This window comes from Prionailurus bengalensis, chromosome A3 (assembly GCF_016509475.1).
Source record: "Prionailurus bengalensis isolate Pbe53 chromosome A3, Fcat_Pben_1.1_paternal_pri, whole genome shotgun sequence".
NCBI lineage: Eukaryota > Metazoa > Chordata > Mammalia > Carnivora > Felidae > Prionailurus > Prionailurus bengalensis.
In genome coordinates, this window is record NC_057354.1 from 21,515,914 (window position 1) to 21,531,051 (window position 15,138).

The following is a 15,138-nucleotide window of genomic DNA, read 5'->3' on the forward strand; positions in this document are numbered from 1 at the left end:
CTGTCAGCACAGAGCCCGATGCAGGGCCCGAATTCACGGACTCTGAGATCATGACCTGAAGCAAAGTTGGATGCTTAACCGACTGAGCCACCCAGGCGCCCCTAGAGATGTGCTTTTTAAGGGTTTATGTGCCAGTGAATCCCTTGGGGATCTTGTCAAAGCGCAGGTTCTAATGAAGTAGCCCTGGATGGGGCCTGGGATTCTGCATCTCTAACATGCTCTTAGGTGATGTTGATGCTGCTGGTCCGTGGACCACACTTTGAGTACCGAGGATAACAGATGGGCCCAAACAAACAGAATCCGCCCAATCCCAAGCTTAGGTATCTGGAGCTGTTCCTAGCATAAACCTCCAACTTCACCGTCCGGGAGAAGCAGCCACCTTGTCCCTCCTCCATGTCTTAGAGGATACGGTCAGGATTTGGTGACCTTTCTCAGCCCCAAGAAGGAGACAGCACCTTGGTGGGTCACTGGAGAACAGAACAAGGATTACAACAAAGAAGTTACGTGACCAGGGTCAGCTTTCATCCATTTGTGTGATTTCCTGGAGATCTGTGTTGGGAAAGAGCCCAGCTTAGAGGGAGTCAGTGCGGTGATTGATTAACGATGTCTGCCTTGGGCACGTGCTGGGGAAGGGGCAGTCGGAGTGCTGTTTACTTACCATTCCTTAGCCAGGGGCTCATTCTGAATTTTGATTTGTCAGACTTTCCAGAGAAGATCCTTGCCCGGAAAAGCAACTCTTAACGCCAGGGCCAGCCTTACCTGTGGCAGATGGAGTGGTGTTGGGGCAGGGATCTGGCAGGCCCTTCTCAAACAGGTGTGCCCACGCTGAGCCCCCTGGTCATCTTGACTGTCTTCTTTCACCTGCAGGTAGAGGTGGTGACCTCACTGAGAGCTCTCAGCCACCACGTGGACCCCGGGCAGCTGCCCACAGCCCTGGAAGGCCCCTTCCCCTACTGCCACAGCGAGTGGGTGCAATTCTTCCAGGTGCCTACCCTCAAAGCCTTTACCGCCCACCCTAACTCCTTCCCTTCCTCCCTTCACTCTCCTGCCCCCTGGATCTCGTGACCCCGTCAGGCCCAGAGACAGTCATCCAACATACATTTATGATGAGGGTGCAGAGTCCAGTAACGAGGAGCTCAAGCTCTGCACCCAGACTGCCTGGGTTCCAGTCCCAGGACTTGGGGAAGTCACATAGCTTCTCTGAGCCCTCTTCCTCCACTACAAAATGGGGGGTAATGGCAGTACCTCTCGAGGGGGCCGTTGTGAGGTTTAATTGAGTTCATGTGGGCGAAGAGCTTAGAAGAGTGTCGGGCGCACGCTAAGAGCTGTGTCTACGCTAAGTGCCAATGAAATTGACGGACATTCGTTCTGTGGACCCACGCAGCTCAGAGAGGTCAGGGTCTGGTGAGGGAGGCAGACTCGTTCCCTCCTGAAAGAGGGAGGGAATAAGGAAACTCCTTCTCCCTATGATCTCAGGCTCTTCTCCGCACAACCCTGGAGGGGGCATTTCATGCCCACTTTAGTACATGAGGACACACAGGACAGGGGTGGCTGGCACAAGAACACACGAAAGATTCCTGGCTTAGCTCGCACAGAAAGCAGTGCCCATAAGTGCTGCCCTGGACTTTCCCTAGACCAGGGCTGCTCCCCTTCGGCACCAGTCACGTTTGGGACTGGCTGCTTCTTTGTTGTTGGGGGGCGATCTTGTGCACTGCAGCGTGCTTAGCACCATCCCTGGCCACTACCCACTCTGACAGGAGCACCTCACAAATGATGACAAGCAAAAACATCTCCAGACATTGCCTGTTGTCCCCTGGGGATCGAAATCCGCCCCCCCTCCCCCACCCCAGTGAGAGCCACGCGTCTCCACTAACAATCTAATGTGGTGCTTTGTTTATTTGTTTTCGGCCCCGGTGCTCTCCCGCTTATCATGTGTCTGTTTTTCAACAGGCAGTATGTGACAGCTTCACATGGTACTAAAGGGTATATATTGAGTGGTCTCCTTTCCTACTCATCCCACAGGCGCCCCCCAGCGCCCCTCTGGTGAATCCAGTGGCCTTTGAACCGTATTTTCACTTTAAAACCTTCCCTCGAAATGACATCTAACCTGTAGACCCAGAATGTGAAACTGATAATGATGTTGGCTGATAGGATACACTGAGCACCTCACACAAATGCACACGTTCCATCCTCACGCCAGCCTCTAAGGTGGGAACGACTGGGATCCCATTTTGCAGAGGAGGATGCCGAGGCACAAAGAGGTTAGGCGATTGGCCCAAGGTCTCACAGCTAGTCGGCGGGGAGGCTGGGCCGAAGTGGGACCCGGCAGAAGACGCCCCCTAACTCTGCCCTCCCCCATCTGCTCCTTCCCCTTCCCCAAAGTATCCCCTTGGGGGGCTTCTTTCTCCTCCTCCTTTCATTCCCAGCACCAGTGGTTCTCAAAGTATGGTCCCTGGACCAGCAGCATCGGCATCACTTGGGAACTTGTTAGGTGCACATTCTCAGGCCCCACCCAAAAGGAATGAAACCGGGGACTCGGGAGTAGGGCTCAGCAGTCCGGATTTTCTCCAGACCTCCAGGTGATTCTGGTGCAGCTGAAGTTTGAGAACCACTGCCTAATGCCCGCCCTGTGTCCTCCTGGAGTGGGCAGGTGGCCTCACTGGCCTGGGCTGACACTCGCACTCTGGCTTTCCATCGTGCAGAAGCTGGACCCCTTCCTTGCTGACCTGCACCAGGTCTCCTCCTTGCTAAAGGCTTCCATCAAGCAGTTTGAGAAGAGTGACCTCCCTGGAGGGGTGCAGGTGAGCCAGGAGCATGGGGTGGGGAAGCCTCACTATACCCCAGATTCCGTGGACCAAGGGCTCAGTGAGGGGGGCAGCCGGGGTGGGCGTCATCATCCCGTTTTTGTTTTTTTTTTTTTTTTATCCGCTCACTTGACTAATATTTACTGGACACTCGCTATATGTCATATCCTGGAGACCCAGCCTGGGGCACACTGTCCTGTCCCTGCCCTCATAGGGTTTAGGGTGCAGAGGTAGGAGTAGTCATTAAGAAAATAAGCAAAGAAACAAGTGTGTAGTTCCAAATGCTATGAAAATAAGATTGAGAACAAGGGGAAGGAGGGAGGGCCTCCCTAAAGAGATGGCATTTCGGTTGAAGATGAGAAGGAGCTGGCCATGGGAACAGAGGGGGACTGCTCCACCTGGAGAACAAATACGTACCAAGGTGCTGAGGTGGGGTGGTTCTGGTATGTTCGAGAATAGCACGGAGGCCAATGTAGAACAGAGCGGTGGGAGCAGGGCAAGAGAAGAGAAGAACCAGAAGAGAAGAAACCAGAAGAGGTTGTATCAAGGACTTGGGTTGGGATTCGACTCTAAGCCAGCAGGAAAGGCCCCGGAGAATTTTAAGCAGCAGGGCGAACACATAGCCGCTTTGAGATCCTGCCAGCTGCCATGTGGGGAACAGACTGCAGGGGGAGCCAGAGAGCAGCCGGGAGACCAGTGAAGAGGCAGGGGTGAGTGTCCTAACAAGAGATGTAGATGGGTTGGTGGGGGTTGCTCCCGTGAGGTTGCCATGGTGACAAGAGGAGGCGTGGCTCGAGGAGATGTTTTAGCGATAGGAAGGATAGACTTGGTGCAGGACCTTGAATGCCGAACTGGGGGAGTCAGGCATGATCCGGGTGTGGGGAGCCCTGGAAGGCTGTAGAAGGAGAGTGGGGATGGGGCCTCAGGCCACCTCCCTACACTGGCAGGAAGCCTCCAGGTGTCTGAGCAAGTCCAAGGAGCTGATGGAGACCGTGCTGAGGGACCCAGGGCTGCTGGGCCTCCAGCGGGAAGGGGGAGCCACTCTGGCCAGGCTACGGCAGGAAGCCAGTAGGCTGGACTTCAACCCTGACGTCAGGTATGAACAGCCAGGTTTTTCCTCCCCAAGCTTTGTCCACTGGCCTGGGAGCTGGCAGCGCATAGGGTGGGCCCTAGGGATGCCTAGCATGGGGGCATTTGCAGGGTCCGTATCCTGGGCTGAGCCTTTGGTAAGGTCCCTTCTCTGCTGCCCCTCCTTCAGCCCCGGCCATCTTCAGCCCAAAGTGGGCATCAGAGGACAGCCCCTGCTCGTTTCCAGTCACCCCCAAGCACTTTCTCTGACTTTCTAAGACACTGGGCTGAATAGCGCTTAGTACGAGCATAGCCTTGTGCTAAGGGCTTTGCAAATATTAACATGTCTAATTCCCACCAGGTGGAGTCTCGTAGTATCCGCATTTTACAGTGGAGGGGTCTGAGGCTCGGAGAGAGGTTAAGTGACTTTCCCAGGGTCACACAGCTGAGATGTGTGGGGGTCAGGACTTAACCCAGGCAGCCTGGCCCAGAATCTCGAACACACCGCCCTGAGCTGCGTCCACGGACAGATTCGCACTGATGTGGGTCCTGGTGCTTGTCACACAGCCTGGCACTGTCTTTCCCGGCGTGACCCCGCCTCACTGTCCCTGTCGGCCCTAGGCCTCCCCAGACTGTTGGCCACCAGCAGCTCCACCAGGGGGCGGTGTGGTCCCACATGAGCCGCTGCGCTTGTTCTGCAGAGGGGTCCCTGCAGCTCCCGCCTGCCCACCCCTTCCTCCCGGTGTCCGCCGGGCTGGCTGGCATTTTCCACGCCCCGACCCTGGGCCTTCACCCCTTCCTGGAGAGGCAGTGATCTGCGGGAAGCTGCAGTCAGATGGGGGAGGCCCAGAGCAAAGATGGCAGGCTTTCCTTCCATGTCCCTTTTTCCCTTTTCCATCTGAAATAAGACCCTGTAGGGCAGAGGAGGGTGGGGTGGGATTCCGGAGAGTCCTCCCCTCACCGGAGTGTCACCGTGCCTGACTCCCGTCTGCTCCCTTTCACTTATGTCTTGCCGGCTTTGACTATTTTTTTTAAATTATGTGCAAAAAAAGCTGTAGACTGGATTCCAATTCAGAATGCGATGCGTGAGAGTCAGTTCCTCTCTCTGGGCCTCGGTTTTCTCATCTGTAAAATGGAGGCTGTGGTGGAAAGGCGGGTCACAGCCACTCACCATCATTACAATAGGAATAATAAGCACTAACAGTGGGTGTTGGATACTGTTAAGAGTTTTGAATGTGTGAGGGCTGGTGCTCAGCCCTTGCTGCCCCCCTGAAACCATCTAAGAAGCTTTAGAAAGTGCGAATGTCCAGGCTGCACTCAGAGCCTGACTCAGTTGGCTTAGGGTGGGTGTTGAGATTTGAACCCAGGTCTGTCCAACTCGGATTCCCAGGGCATCTCCCAGGGAAGGGGAGGGTCTTTGTGTTTCCCACTGTGGCCTCTGGCCTTCTCTGTCCCAGGAAAGGCCGAGTCTGAGGCCCAGAGAGGTATAGGCACCTGCCCAAGGTCACCCAGCAAGTCGGCAGCTGGAATACCCAGGCTGGAGCCACGGAACCGGTGGGGGTCGGGGGGGGGGGGCAGGCGTACTGGTGGGGAGGGCATCTTGGGCCCTCTTGCACCCTCTTCCACCTCCCAGGAGCCATCTGGCCGAAGCTGTCGCCTGGTACGGCCTCGTGGACGAACAGCTGCATGTTCTGGTCACTGCCTCTAACCACCTCCTGGGGGCGCTGGAGCTCCGCGTCCGCCTCGGCCGCCTGGAGGCTGCCATCCACCAGGTGAAAGGGGAGGCTGGCCTCCGGGTGGGGGAAGGCCCTGCTCCAGGCCCTGCCCCAGCCAGGCACTCTGCTCTGGTGTAAGGACACGAGGCTGGCCGTTCTTCAAGAGCCAGGCGGGCGGCCTGTGACACGGCGTATGACACGGCACTACGGAAGTGCCGCGCGGGTGAAGACGTAACCCCGAAAGCTGTTCTCATCCTGCCGAGCCCCGGGCCAGAGCCTTTGCGTATACAATGATTTTCCAACCTTACCGCCTACCAGGGATGGGGGAAGATGCTAGGACTGCTCCCACTCATCGATGAGGAAACTGAGGCCGGAAGACATTACGTCACCTGCCTGTGGTCACACACCTGGGAATCTGATCTTGGAGCCCACCCCCGGCATCACCTCACCCGACTGCCGGCGTCTAGAACCAGTGCAGCCCTTCGTGCTGGGGGCTGGGGGGCACACGGACGGCCTGGGTTCTAGTCCTGGCTCCAGCACTGACCCGGACCCCAGACAAGTTATTTAACTATTCATTGCCTCAGTCTCCTCATCTGTCAAATGGGGGGATAACAGGAGTGCCTGCCACGAATGGGCTTTTCGAGGGTAAAGGCAGTGAGTACATACTCTTTAAGGCATCCCAGGGTAAGAAGGGGACTTCTGCTCCTGGGTTCGAGGGCCGTTTTATCCCCTCTGTCCCTCATCGAATCCTCACGCCTACCCCACCTTGCCACTGAATAAACTAAGGCCCAGAAAGGGGACGCGACTTGCCCAGTTCGCACAGTGAGTTAGTTCACAGCGGGCCCACGCACCTTGCTCTACAGAAGGCAGCATTTCCTGTTTGCATAGCCCCGGGGATGAGGAGCTCATCACTCTCAAGGCTGCCTCTTTTCTGAGTAGCAGCGCTGAGTGGTTAGAGTAAGCTCAAATTTGCCCCCGTGAGACTTCATTCAGACAAGCGCGCACGGACGGCCTACTTCGTGCATGGCACTGGCCGGGCCAGATGCCCCCTGGGGTCCCACTCGGAGAGGCCTGTCCCCTTCAGCTACTTGAAGAACGTGACAATGCACCCACCCTCCCCAACTGTCCCTTCTGCCCAGAACCGGGAGGGTCTCGGTCCAGGCCAACGGGCGCAGGCCCCGCCACCGAATCAGTGAGGACACGATCCCCACTTCCAAGGGAGCGGGGAGCTGGCCGAGGGACGTCTCCCCAGGCACCCCTCATGTCCGCACCTCCCTCCCCTGCCCCAGGTCAGCAACTGGATGGAGCAGGAGGGGAGCCGGTGCCTGCAAATGCTGACCCCCAAAGACAGAAGCTTGGAGACTGTGGAGAAAGCCCACGCGGAGTTTGAGGACTTCTTTCTCCAGGCCGCGGTGCGTTCCTAAAGACGGAGGAGCAGGATCAGAGCAAATGGAGAGGGCCGTGGGGGGGGGGGGGCACTGCTAGGGCAAAGGTGTGCAGGTGGGAAAGTGCAAGGAAACGTCCGGAGACAGTGAGGAGACCAGCATGGATCGGAAAGGGTTCCGCTTAGATGCTGTCTCCTCCAGGAAGCCTTCCTGGATCACCACATCCAAAAGAAGACCTATCTCAGAATCCCTGGAAGATTTTATAAAATGCAGACTCCAGGGTCCCGCCAGAGACCTATTAAGTCAGCCTCACAGGTCAGGGGCAAGGAACTTGCACCCTTGACGTACGGGAGCCTAGGACACGGGTGATTCAGCCCCTCTCAGCCCTCAGGGAGCTCCCAGGCCAGTGGGGGCTAGGGGTGCCAGAAAAACAGGGCAACAAACAGAAAGGGAGAAATGTGGGGACACAGGGCAGGCGTCCCTAACCCAGACCCTGGGTCAGGGAAGTTTCCCCGAAGGAGGTGACAGCGAGCAGAGTCCCAGCTAGGCATGGACTGCTGAGGCGGAGGCCCGGTGCCCATTTTGTAGATGACACAACAGAGGTCTGGGAAGCCCGACCACCCAGCAGTGGGGCGGCAGAGGTTCCTGGCCTCTGAGGGAGGCCTCAGCTAAGATGGCACCCGAACGGACACCTCTCCTCTCCCGCTCAGGCCCAGTACCGCCGGGGCCTGGAGCTGTCCAAGCAGGCAGCTCAGCTGGGAGCTGCAGCCGGAGGAGCAGAGCTCCCGGAACTGGTGGCCTTCACCTCCACCCAGCGGGCCTTCCAGGCCAAGCTGACCCATTTCTACATGGCGGCCGAGCGGCAGCGCACGGACCTGGAGACGCTGCTCCGTCTACACCACTTCTGCAAGAAGGTGAGCCTGTGGCCGCCCGCACAGACCCTCGCCCAGCTGGGAGGGGAGGGGGGAGGGGGCAGGGAGCAGCCCACACACAGCACGAGGCTCTCTGGAGGATTCATTCTATTGTCACCTGCATTTTCCAGAAGAGAAGCAAGGTTGGAGAGGATAGGTGACCCCTTAAGTCAGTCCCAGCCGATCTCGGACCCCAGCTTGTCCCATTACACCAGGCAGCCTCCCAGCAGCCTAGAAGTCAGCTCTCAAAGGACACTCAGATATCATCTGCCTCTTAAACGTTGGGATTAGGGGAAGGGGACCTGGTATTTCCGAGAATCCAGTCAAAGCCATAGACTTCCTCTCTACGCATAGCTCTCTGCAGACAACTTCAGGCGACCAGACCAGCCTAAGAAACTTCCGCTGCAGAGTTGGGGAAACAGGATCAGAGAAGGACTGACACTTAGCCAGTGTCACACGGGAAGCCCATGGCACCATCGTAGTGCTCTTTTCCATGCCTCGCCTTGCCTTACACAGTGGGTGGGAGCTGGGGAAGGAGGGGACAGTTGGCGGAGGGTGGGCCCGGAGTCTTTTCTGAGCACCCCCAGAACAGAGGCCTTAGTCCTGGCCAGGAGCCCAGAGGTTGGCCAGCCGTGGGGAGGAAAAGACAGGGCTCCTCCGGGGGAGGGGATCGGGGGCAGTGCTGGGGTCGGAGGCGAGACGAACTCCGCTGCTTTGCCTCGGTCGTCTCTGGGCAATCCAGTGTGGCAAGGCAGAGTGGTCCCATTTTACAGATGAGGATGCTGAGGCCCTAAGAAGAGAAGGGCCTTGCCCAAGGCCACACAGCTGCAGAAAAGAAGAGCTGGAATTTGAACACAGATGCGTTCCTGCTCTGTGTTCTTCTCCAAAGGTGGGGGGGGGGGTGGATGGTAACAGGTTCCCATGTTCAATCAGGTGTGATGATGATAGGATTATGATGAGAGTAGCCCGCATTCGTGACTGTGGACTCCCTGTTGGACACTCTTCTAAGTGCTTCACAAACCTTACCTGATTTGATCTCACCATATCTTTCTCTTTTTTTCAATTCTTTTTTTTTTTTAAGTAGGCTCTATGCCCACCGTGGAAGAACTCAAACTCACAACCCTGAGATCAGGAGTCACATGCCCTACTGACTGAACCAGCCAGGCTCCCCTAATCTCACCGTATCTTTATGGGGGAGGGGCGCAAACATTGTTTCCATTCTGCAGATGAGGAAACTGAGGAATGTGCCTTGCACAAGGTTCCCCAGAGGGCCGATGGTCAAGCAGGATTTGACTTAAGAGACCCCACCCCCCCGATCCATTTGACCAAATCTCTCACTTTTTTCCTGGGGGCACTGAGGCCTAGGGGGACCGACAGCAGCCTGGGAGAGCTGTACCCTGGATGGGACAAGAACCCACAGCTCTGGTCCAGGCCCAGCACCCCCAGACTCGCCCCTGAGGACAGAGCGGGGGAAGAGCCTGACCGCAGCCTCCCAGCTGTCAGGCTGGCTCAGCGCACAAAGGATGGAGAAGTCAGGATGCTTCAGAGGGGAAGCGAGAGGGACTCTGCTCAAGTCCCCCTGGGGTGCTGGGAGGACAGGTCATTTTCTCTGCCTCTGAGGCGCAGCGGGCAAGGGATAGGGACGGTGGCAGCCAGGGGATCCCGCTCCCAGCTGACAGAAGAGAGCCAGGCAGTGGCAGAACCTGAGGCTTAGAGCCAGGGGCGGCTCCTGCCCGCCCAGGCTGTGTGACCGCAGCCACGGTCTTCACTGCCCTGGGCCTCAGCTCCTCGTCAATAATAACGATCAAAATAGTAATAATAACCAAGGCTTCTGTAGCTCTTACTATGTGGCAGGCCCTGTCTGTCATTTTCACATATCATTTTATTGCCACACCCATGCTCTGAGGCAGGTGCTGTTATTATGCCCAATTTACACACAAGGAAGCACAGAGAGGTCAAATAACGCATCCAGGGTCACACAGCTTGGGAAATGGCCGAGCTGAGATTAAAACGCAGATCATCTGGCTCTTGCTGGGTAGGGAGAGAATTAAGCTCAATGTAAGTAACCCCCCCAGGCTTTACTCAAATTTGGGATGATTATTATAAACGCCAATATTATTATCATTAGCAGCAGTCCCGTGCGTCAAGGGCAGCTGGCCCCTTCTCTCCTCGCGTGCTGACTCCGGCTGATCTCAGCCCCATAAAACACACTTGCTGCACCTCTGGGCCTTCTCACTTGCCCTTCCTTCAGTTGGGAACGCTTTTCCCTAAGACCGGCTGGCTTCTTAACTTTCTTCAGCGCTCAGCTCACATGTCCCCTCCCCGCCGAGGCCCCTCCTGGCCCCCTGGCCCCGATTCCCTCTCCCCTCCCCCCCCGTTTTTCTCACTTCACGGTGCTCCCCGTGATCTGGAATTTTCCTGTCGCCTCCTCACCTGCTTGTCTGTTGTCAGTGACCAAGTGGATGAAGGAGGGAGCAGGAAGGTTGGGGGCATGTGGGAAGATAGAGCCCCACCCAGGCCTGGGAATCCTACAGGAGGTGGCACCCTGACCTTGAATCCCCCTGCGCGTGGCCCTCTCGCTGTTTGACCCGGTTCCTCTCCGGCCCCGCATCTTCATCCGCACAACGAAGGGTTCGGCAGGCTGCCCCCGTCCCTGTCCAGCTCAGGCTGGAAGATCAAGTGCCAGCCAGACAGACAGACAGGACAGCCCTGTGCTGGGCCCAGCCCCGGGCAGAGAGCGCGCGTGCGGCGGCTTTGGCACTAAATAATAATAACACAATCGCGCCGCTAACAGAGATTTATGGAGCCCTTTCCCAGCCATGAGCTCCGTGTGCTTCCGCGAATATGAAGCCATTTATCTAAAGACAAGTTCCCTTAATCCGCGCAAAGATGGTTTCCTTGGAGAAAACGGTTCTCCAATCCCCACAGCTAACAGCTCGCTGTCGGTTCTAAATTAATGGAGAGAAAGATTATGTTTTTCACGAGCTGCTGGGAAACGTGTTGGCTCCTTTGCAGCCTGCAGACATTTTGTGGGTGAAAGAGGGACACGCAGAATCCCACAGTGGGGCAGAGGCCGGGCTGAGGGAGGAGGGCCCCCCCCCCCCCACCCCCCCACCCCCCCACCCCCCCACCCCTGGCCGGGTTGGCTGATGGTCTCTCCAGCGACTGCTCGGGGACGCAGCCCTGCCTGGGCCCGTGTCGCCCGGGGCAGGGAGGTGCTTGCAAGATACTCTGTCAAAGACTGGATACATCTGAGTTCAGATCCCACACTGAACTGCAGTGTGACCCCGGGGCAAGTGATTTCCTGTCTCTGAGCCTCAGATTCGTCCTCCGTAAAACTGGCTGCGGGGTGCGGTTCAGTGGGATCGCGCGTGAGACGCACAGAGCCTGGCCAGCCGAAGGTGCTCGATAAACATCAGGGCGACGCCTCCCTCTGCGCCAGTCGTGAGGGGTGAATGCAGTCGTTAGGACAACCCGAGGAGCCGAATGGCCCGCTCTGGATCGCCCCCCGAGAGGGGTGAGGCTTGGCTGGCCCCCAGGTCATGCCTGAGGATCCCCAGGGGGCCGGGGGCTGTTTGCTGGTCGCAGGTGTGTTGACCTCAGGGGCGAGAGCGAAACCGTGGCCTTGGCTGGCGGCAGAGACTCTCATGACCCCACAGAGGAGGCCGGGGCATCGACTGGGCAACGTCTTAAGAATTCAACCCGGCAGTCCGTGTTTTCTGCTCGGAGATGCACATCCCGTCCTCGTGGAGCCCCACGGCCCCCCTCCCAGCCTGAACCCCACATCCCTCTCTTCTCGCCCCCAGATAACCTGGTTTCACGTGGACTGTCAGGACCTGATGAGGCAGCTCAGGCTGGGCAAGACCCAAAGGGCCAGCCCCGGAGACCAGCGCCTCGTCCACCGCTACCTGCGGCGACTGGCATCCGAGTTCCCTGCCGAGAAGCTCACCGCCATGGGGCTGCAGGTGGCCTCTCTGAGCCAGGAGGGCCCCGGCCAGGCCCTGTGGGAGGAGGCCCGGGTGAGACACGAGGAGATCCAGACCCTCCTGAAGAGGGCACTGGCCCACTGTCCGTGCCCAGCGGGGCCCGCCGCCCACTCGGCACACCCAGAACTAAGAAAGGCAGCGGCCGAGGGTCGGGGTCTGAATGCAGCGGTCGCTTCTAGGGGAAGGGGAAGGCGGGGCCTGCCCCTCGGGGACTCCCTGGGCCTGGATCGACCGCCAAATTCCTATTGGCCTCGGGCCCCCCGAGAGGGGCAGAATGGAAGTTTCCAGGCCGGCCTTCTGGCCCAGGAAGCTGGCCAGGCTGTAGAGGCTGATGAAGGCAAAGGTCCCCGTGAGCCCTTTGATCCTGCCTCGGAGCCTCTCCTTGCCCCTCTCGTCTCCTGGCAGTGACTCCCCAGGCAGAGTCACACCCCCCACCCCGCTGGAAGCAGCTTCTCCTCAGAGGGGACAGACTCACAGACGTCTCTGGAGGACTCACCCAGACAAGTCCCCTGCATCTGTCTAGCTAGGACCCCCACCACTCACACCAGGCTCCAGGGGGTGGCTGGGGAGGGGCCCAGCGACAAGAGGCAGTTCGGGAGCCCTGGCTGAACCCCTCTGGACGTGGCTCCTGACCCTTGCTGTATGTGTCGCCAGGAGAGGGCAGGAGCCTGAACCCGCTCTGAGCTCCAGGAAACTCCAGGAAGACCCGACTCACATAGAAATAGGGAGTATGGAGGGCAGGGCAGGACAGAGTAGAGCCCGGGACCCCGGGACCGACTGCATAACCCCCGGTCCCGTCGTGGAAAGAGTAATTGGTACAGACCCTTCCAGAAGTCTCAGAGGCAACCACCTGGAGTTCAGGGGTGCACAAGCTTCCCCGTGGGGCACCCTTGTCGTGAGCGGGGGGACTCGGGAGTGGCTTCTTATCTGAGACACGGATTCCAGTGCCCGTTTATCTGGCGGTGAATTCAGGATCCTCTGGTGGAGGAGTAGAGGGGAATCTGGGAAGGGAATAAAGGGTGTGTTGTCCGGCAAATCCCTGCACAGCCGGCTGTTTATTCTCTGGGCCGTTGGCCTCCGCGAAGAGAATCATCTTCTAGAAGCCAGTTAGCACACCCCAAAGGAGTAAGAATGCACTCTCCGCTCTGCTCCTCCCACCGGCGAGGGCCCTCTGTCTCACCTTCCAGGAACCCCACTTGTCCTGGCCCTCCAGAGAGAACCCGCTTCCCCTCCCCACATGTCTTCTCAGACTCTGTGGGGTCCACTCCCCCGACCCCAGGATGCTCTTTAGGCACAGCGTCATGGGGTTCTGCTGGTGTTGGGACTGGGTGAGAGTGGGGAACCACATCCCCGTCCAGCAGGGGGTCAAGGTGGGGAGGCCTTCACACCTCTGATCTCAGAGTATCCAGAAGACAGCCGGCCTTTCACATGGCCCAGAGTAACCCCTGCCAGCACCTCCCCGGAATGTCCTGATGCTGAGAAACTGTGAACCCCTGTCTCCACCTCCGGTGCGTTACCAAGGTGGCCCCTGGCAGCCCGGCCCTGGAATTTTCCTGGCTTCGGACAGAGGGTGGGGCCCTTAGCTCATCTGTGGAAGGAGAGGGAGGCGGCACTGGTGTGGAGGACAAGGCGAGTTTTTCCGGAGACAGCTCAGCAGGGAAAGCAACACAAACCTCAGTGCCCAAGTTGGCTTTCAGGAGTCTTCTAGGACTTAAGATTTTGGCAAGTGTGGTCTGTGGCCTGCCTGCCTTAGGACCACGAGCAGAGCTGATCAAAGGCAGCCTCCTAGGGGGTCCCGCCCAGATAATTAAAATCAGGCCCTTGGGGCCAGGGCATGGCTGGAATCTGCATTTATAATCGACCGCTCAGGTGTTTCCCATGTGACACAGCGAGGTGGGGTGCTGCTGGGCACCACTTGGGGCTGGGGTCTGAGCTGGCCCCCCACCCCAGGCTAGCTCTGTTTCTTGCATTCCACTCTCCTGCCTTGCAGTCCAGACGGGCCTGAGGATACAGGAGGCATTTGATAAGCCCGCCTCCCTCCATCCATGCCTGTCGCCTCAGACAGGGGGGCGAAGGCTCTTAAAATGCTGTTGCTATAGCAACAGCATCCGACCAGTGGGGACCACAGGCAGGGAGCCAGGGCACCTGGGGTGCAAGGATGCAAAGTAACTTCTAAGAGAATACAGACACTGCGAGGGTTGAGGGGGGCTGAGGAAGGGGACGGATGGTCCTGGAATTCTTGGAAGGGAGGGCTCCCCAAAGCCATCTTGCACATCCCTCTGCTCTCTAAAGAGAGCCAAATCCCATCACAGTAGCCCATGGAGAGGGGAGGCCGAAACGAAATATGATAACGAATAAAATAATAATGTAATAGCTGACGTTTACTCTGCATTTTCTTCCTGCCTAGCTCGGTGCTAAACACCTGAAAAGCTGTACAGGGCTCACTGAATCTTTCGCGACAGTCACGTGAGGCCAATACCAATTTCACTCCGTTTTACTGAGGAGGAAACAGACTCCGAGAAGCGCCACGCAGAGAGTGGCAGAGCCAGGACCTGATGACACGCTGATGCTTTGGACTCACCTCGGGACAAGCCCGGGCCGATCGCTGCTTCCGCGGGGGTCGCAGCTTTGTCCCCTCGGAAGTCCTGTGGAGCTTGGCCGCTGCTGTGTGCCCAGCTGTGTGCCTAGGCTGGCCCAGGCTTGGTCCTTTGGGCCCTTCACACCTGGTCTCCGGTAGTGCGCGAGCCAGTGTGGCAGTGTGGTCAGTCACGTGGCTCTGGAGTTGGACAGACTGGATTTCTGCCCAGGCTCCGCGGCTCGTGAACTGTGAGTCCTTGGCCAAGTTGTGTGGTCTTTCCGTGCCATGGTTTCCTTTCTCGAGAGAATAATCAGATCTCAGAGGCTTGCTGCGTTACATGAGTTAGTATGTGGAAAGTCCTTAGAAAGGTGCCCGGAGCATAGTAAGTGCTCATTAAATGGGTATCTTGTATTATACTTTAGCCCCGGCCCGGCCAGTCCCTGCTTTCATTATCTAGCAAGCCAAGGGAGACATTTCTCCAGAGGCCACCAGTAGATTCCCAAAGAATTTTTTGGTCTTTGAATCGTGTGGATCTCTTAATTAATTTTCTGATTAACTGACTTCTGCCCTGACCCACCCGTGGCGGGGGCGTGGCGTGGCCTCCCCCTAGAGATGTCGCTCTAGTGACAACAGAGCTTTGTGTCAGCAAAGCCTCAGCCCCAAGAGGCTGCTGCGCAGAGGCGAAGGTGCG

At 57.8% G+C, this 15,138-nt stretch overlaps 1 protein-coding gene across 1 annotated transcript in view; it reads left to right on the forward strand.

The window, feature by feature from the left end:
- The window catches only part of KIAA1755 (KIAA1755 ortholog), a 40,867-nt gene extending 26,620 nt beyond the window's left edge, over window positions 1–14,247 (forward strand). Inside the window, exons 8-14 of the mRNA XM_043602396.1 lie at window positions 868–984; window positions 2,703–2,801; window positions 3,752–3,900; window positions 5,506–5,644; window positions 6,877–6,999; window positions 7,683–7,886; window positions 11,690–14,247. Coding sequence (XP_043458331.1) covers window positions 868–984; window positions 2,703–2,801; window positions 3,752–3,900; window positions 5,506–5,644; window positions 6,877–6,999; window positions 7,683–7,886; window positions 11,690–12,277 — 1,419 coding nt within the window. The 3' untranslated portion in view covers window positions 12,278–14,247. The remainder of the gene's footprint in view (window positions 1–867; window positions 985–2,702; window positions 2,802–3,751; window positions 3,901–5,505; window positions 5,645–6,876; window positions 7,000–7,682; window positions 7,887–11,689) is intronic.
- Window positions 14,248–15,138: the final 891 nt, after the last annotated feature.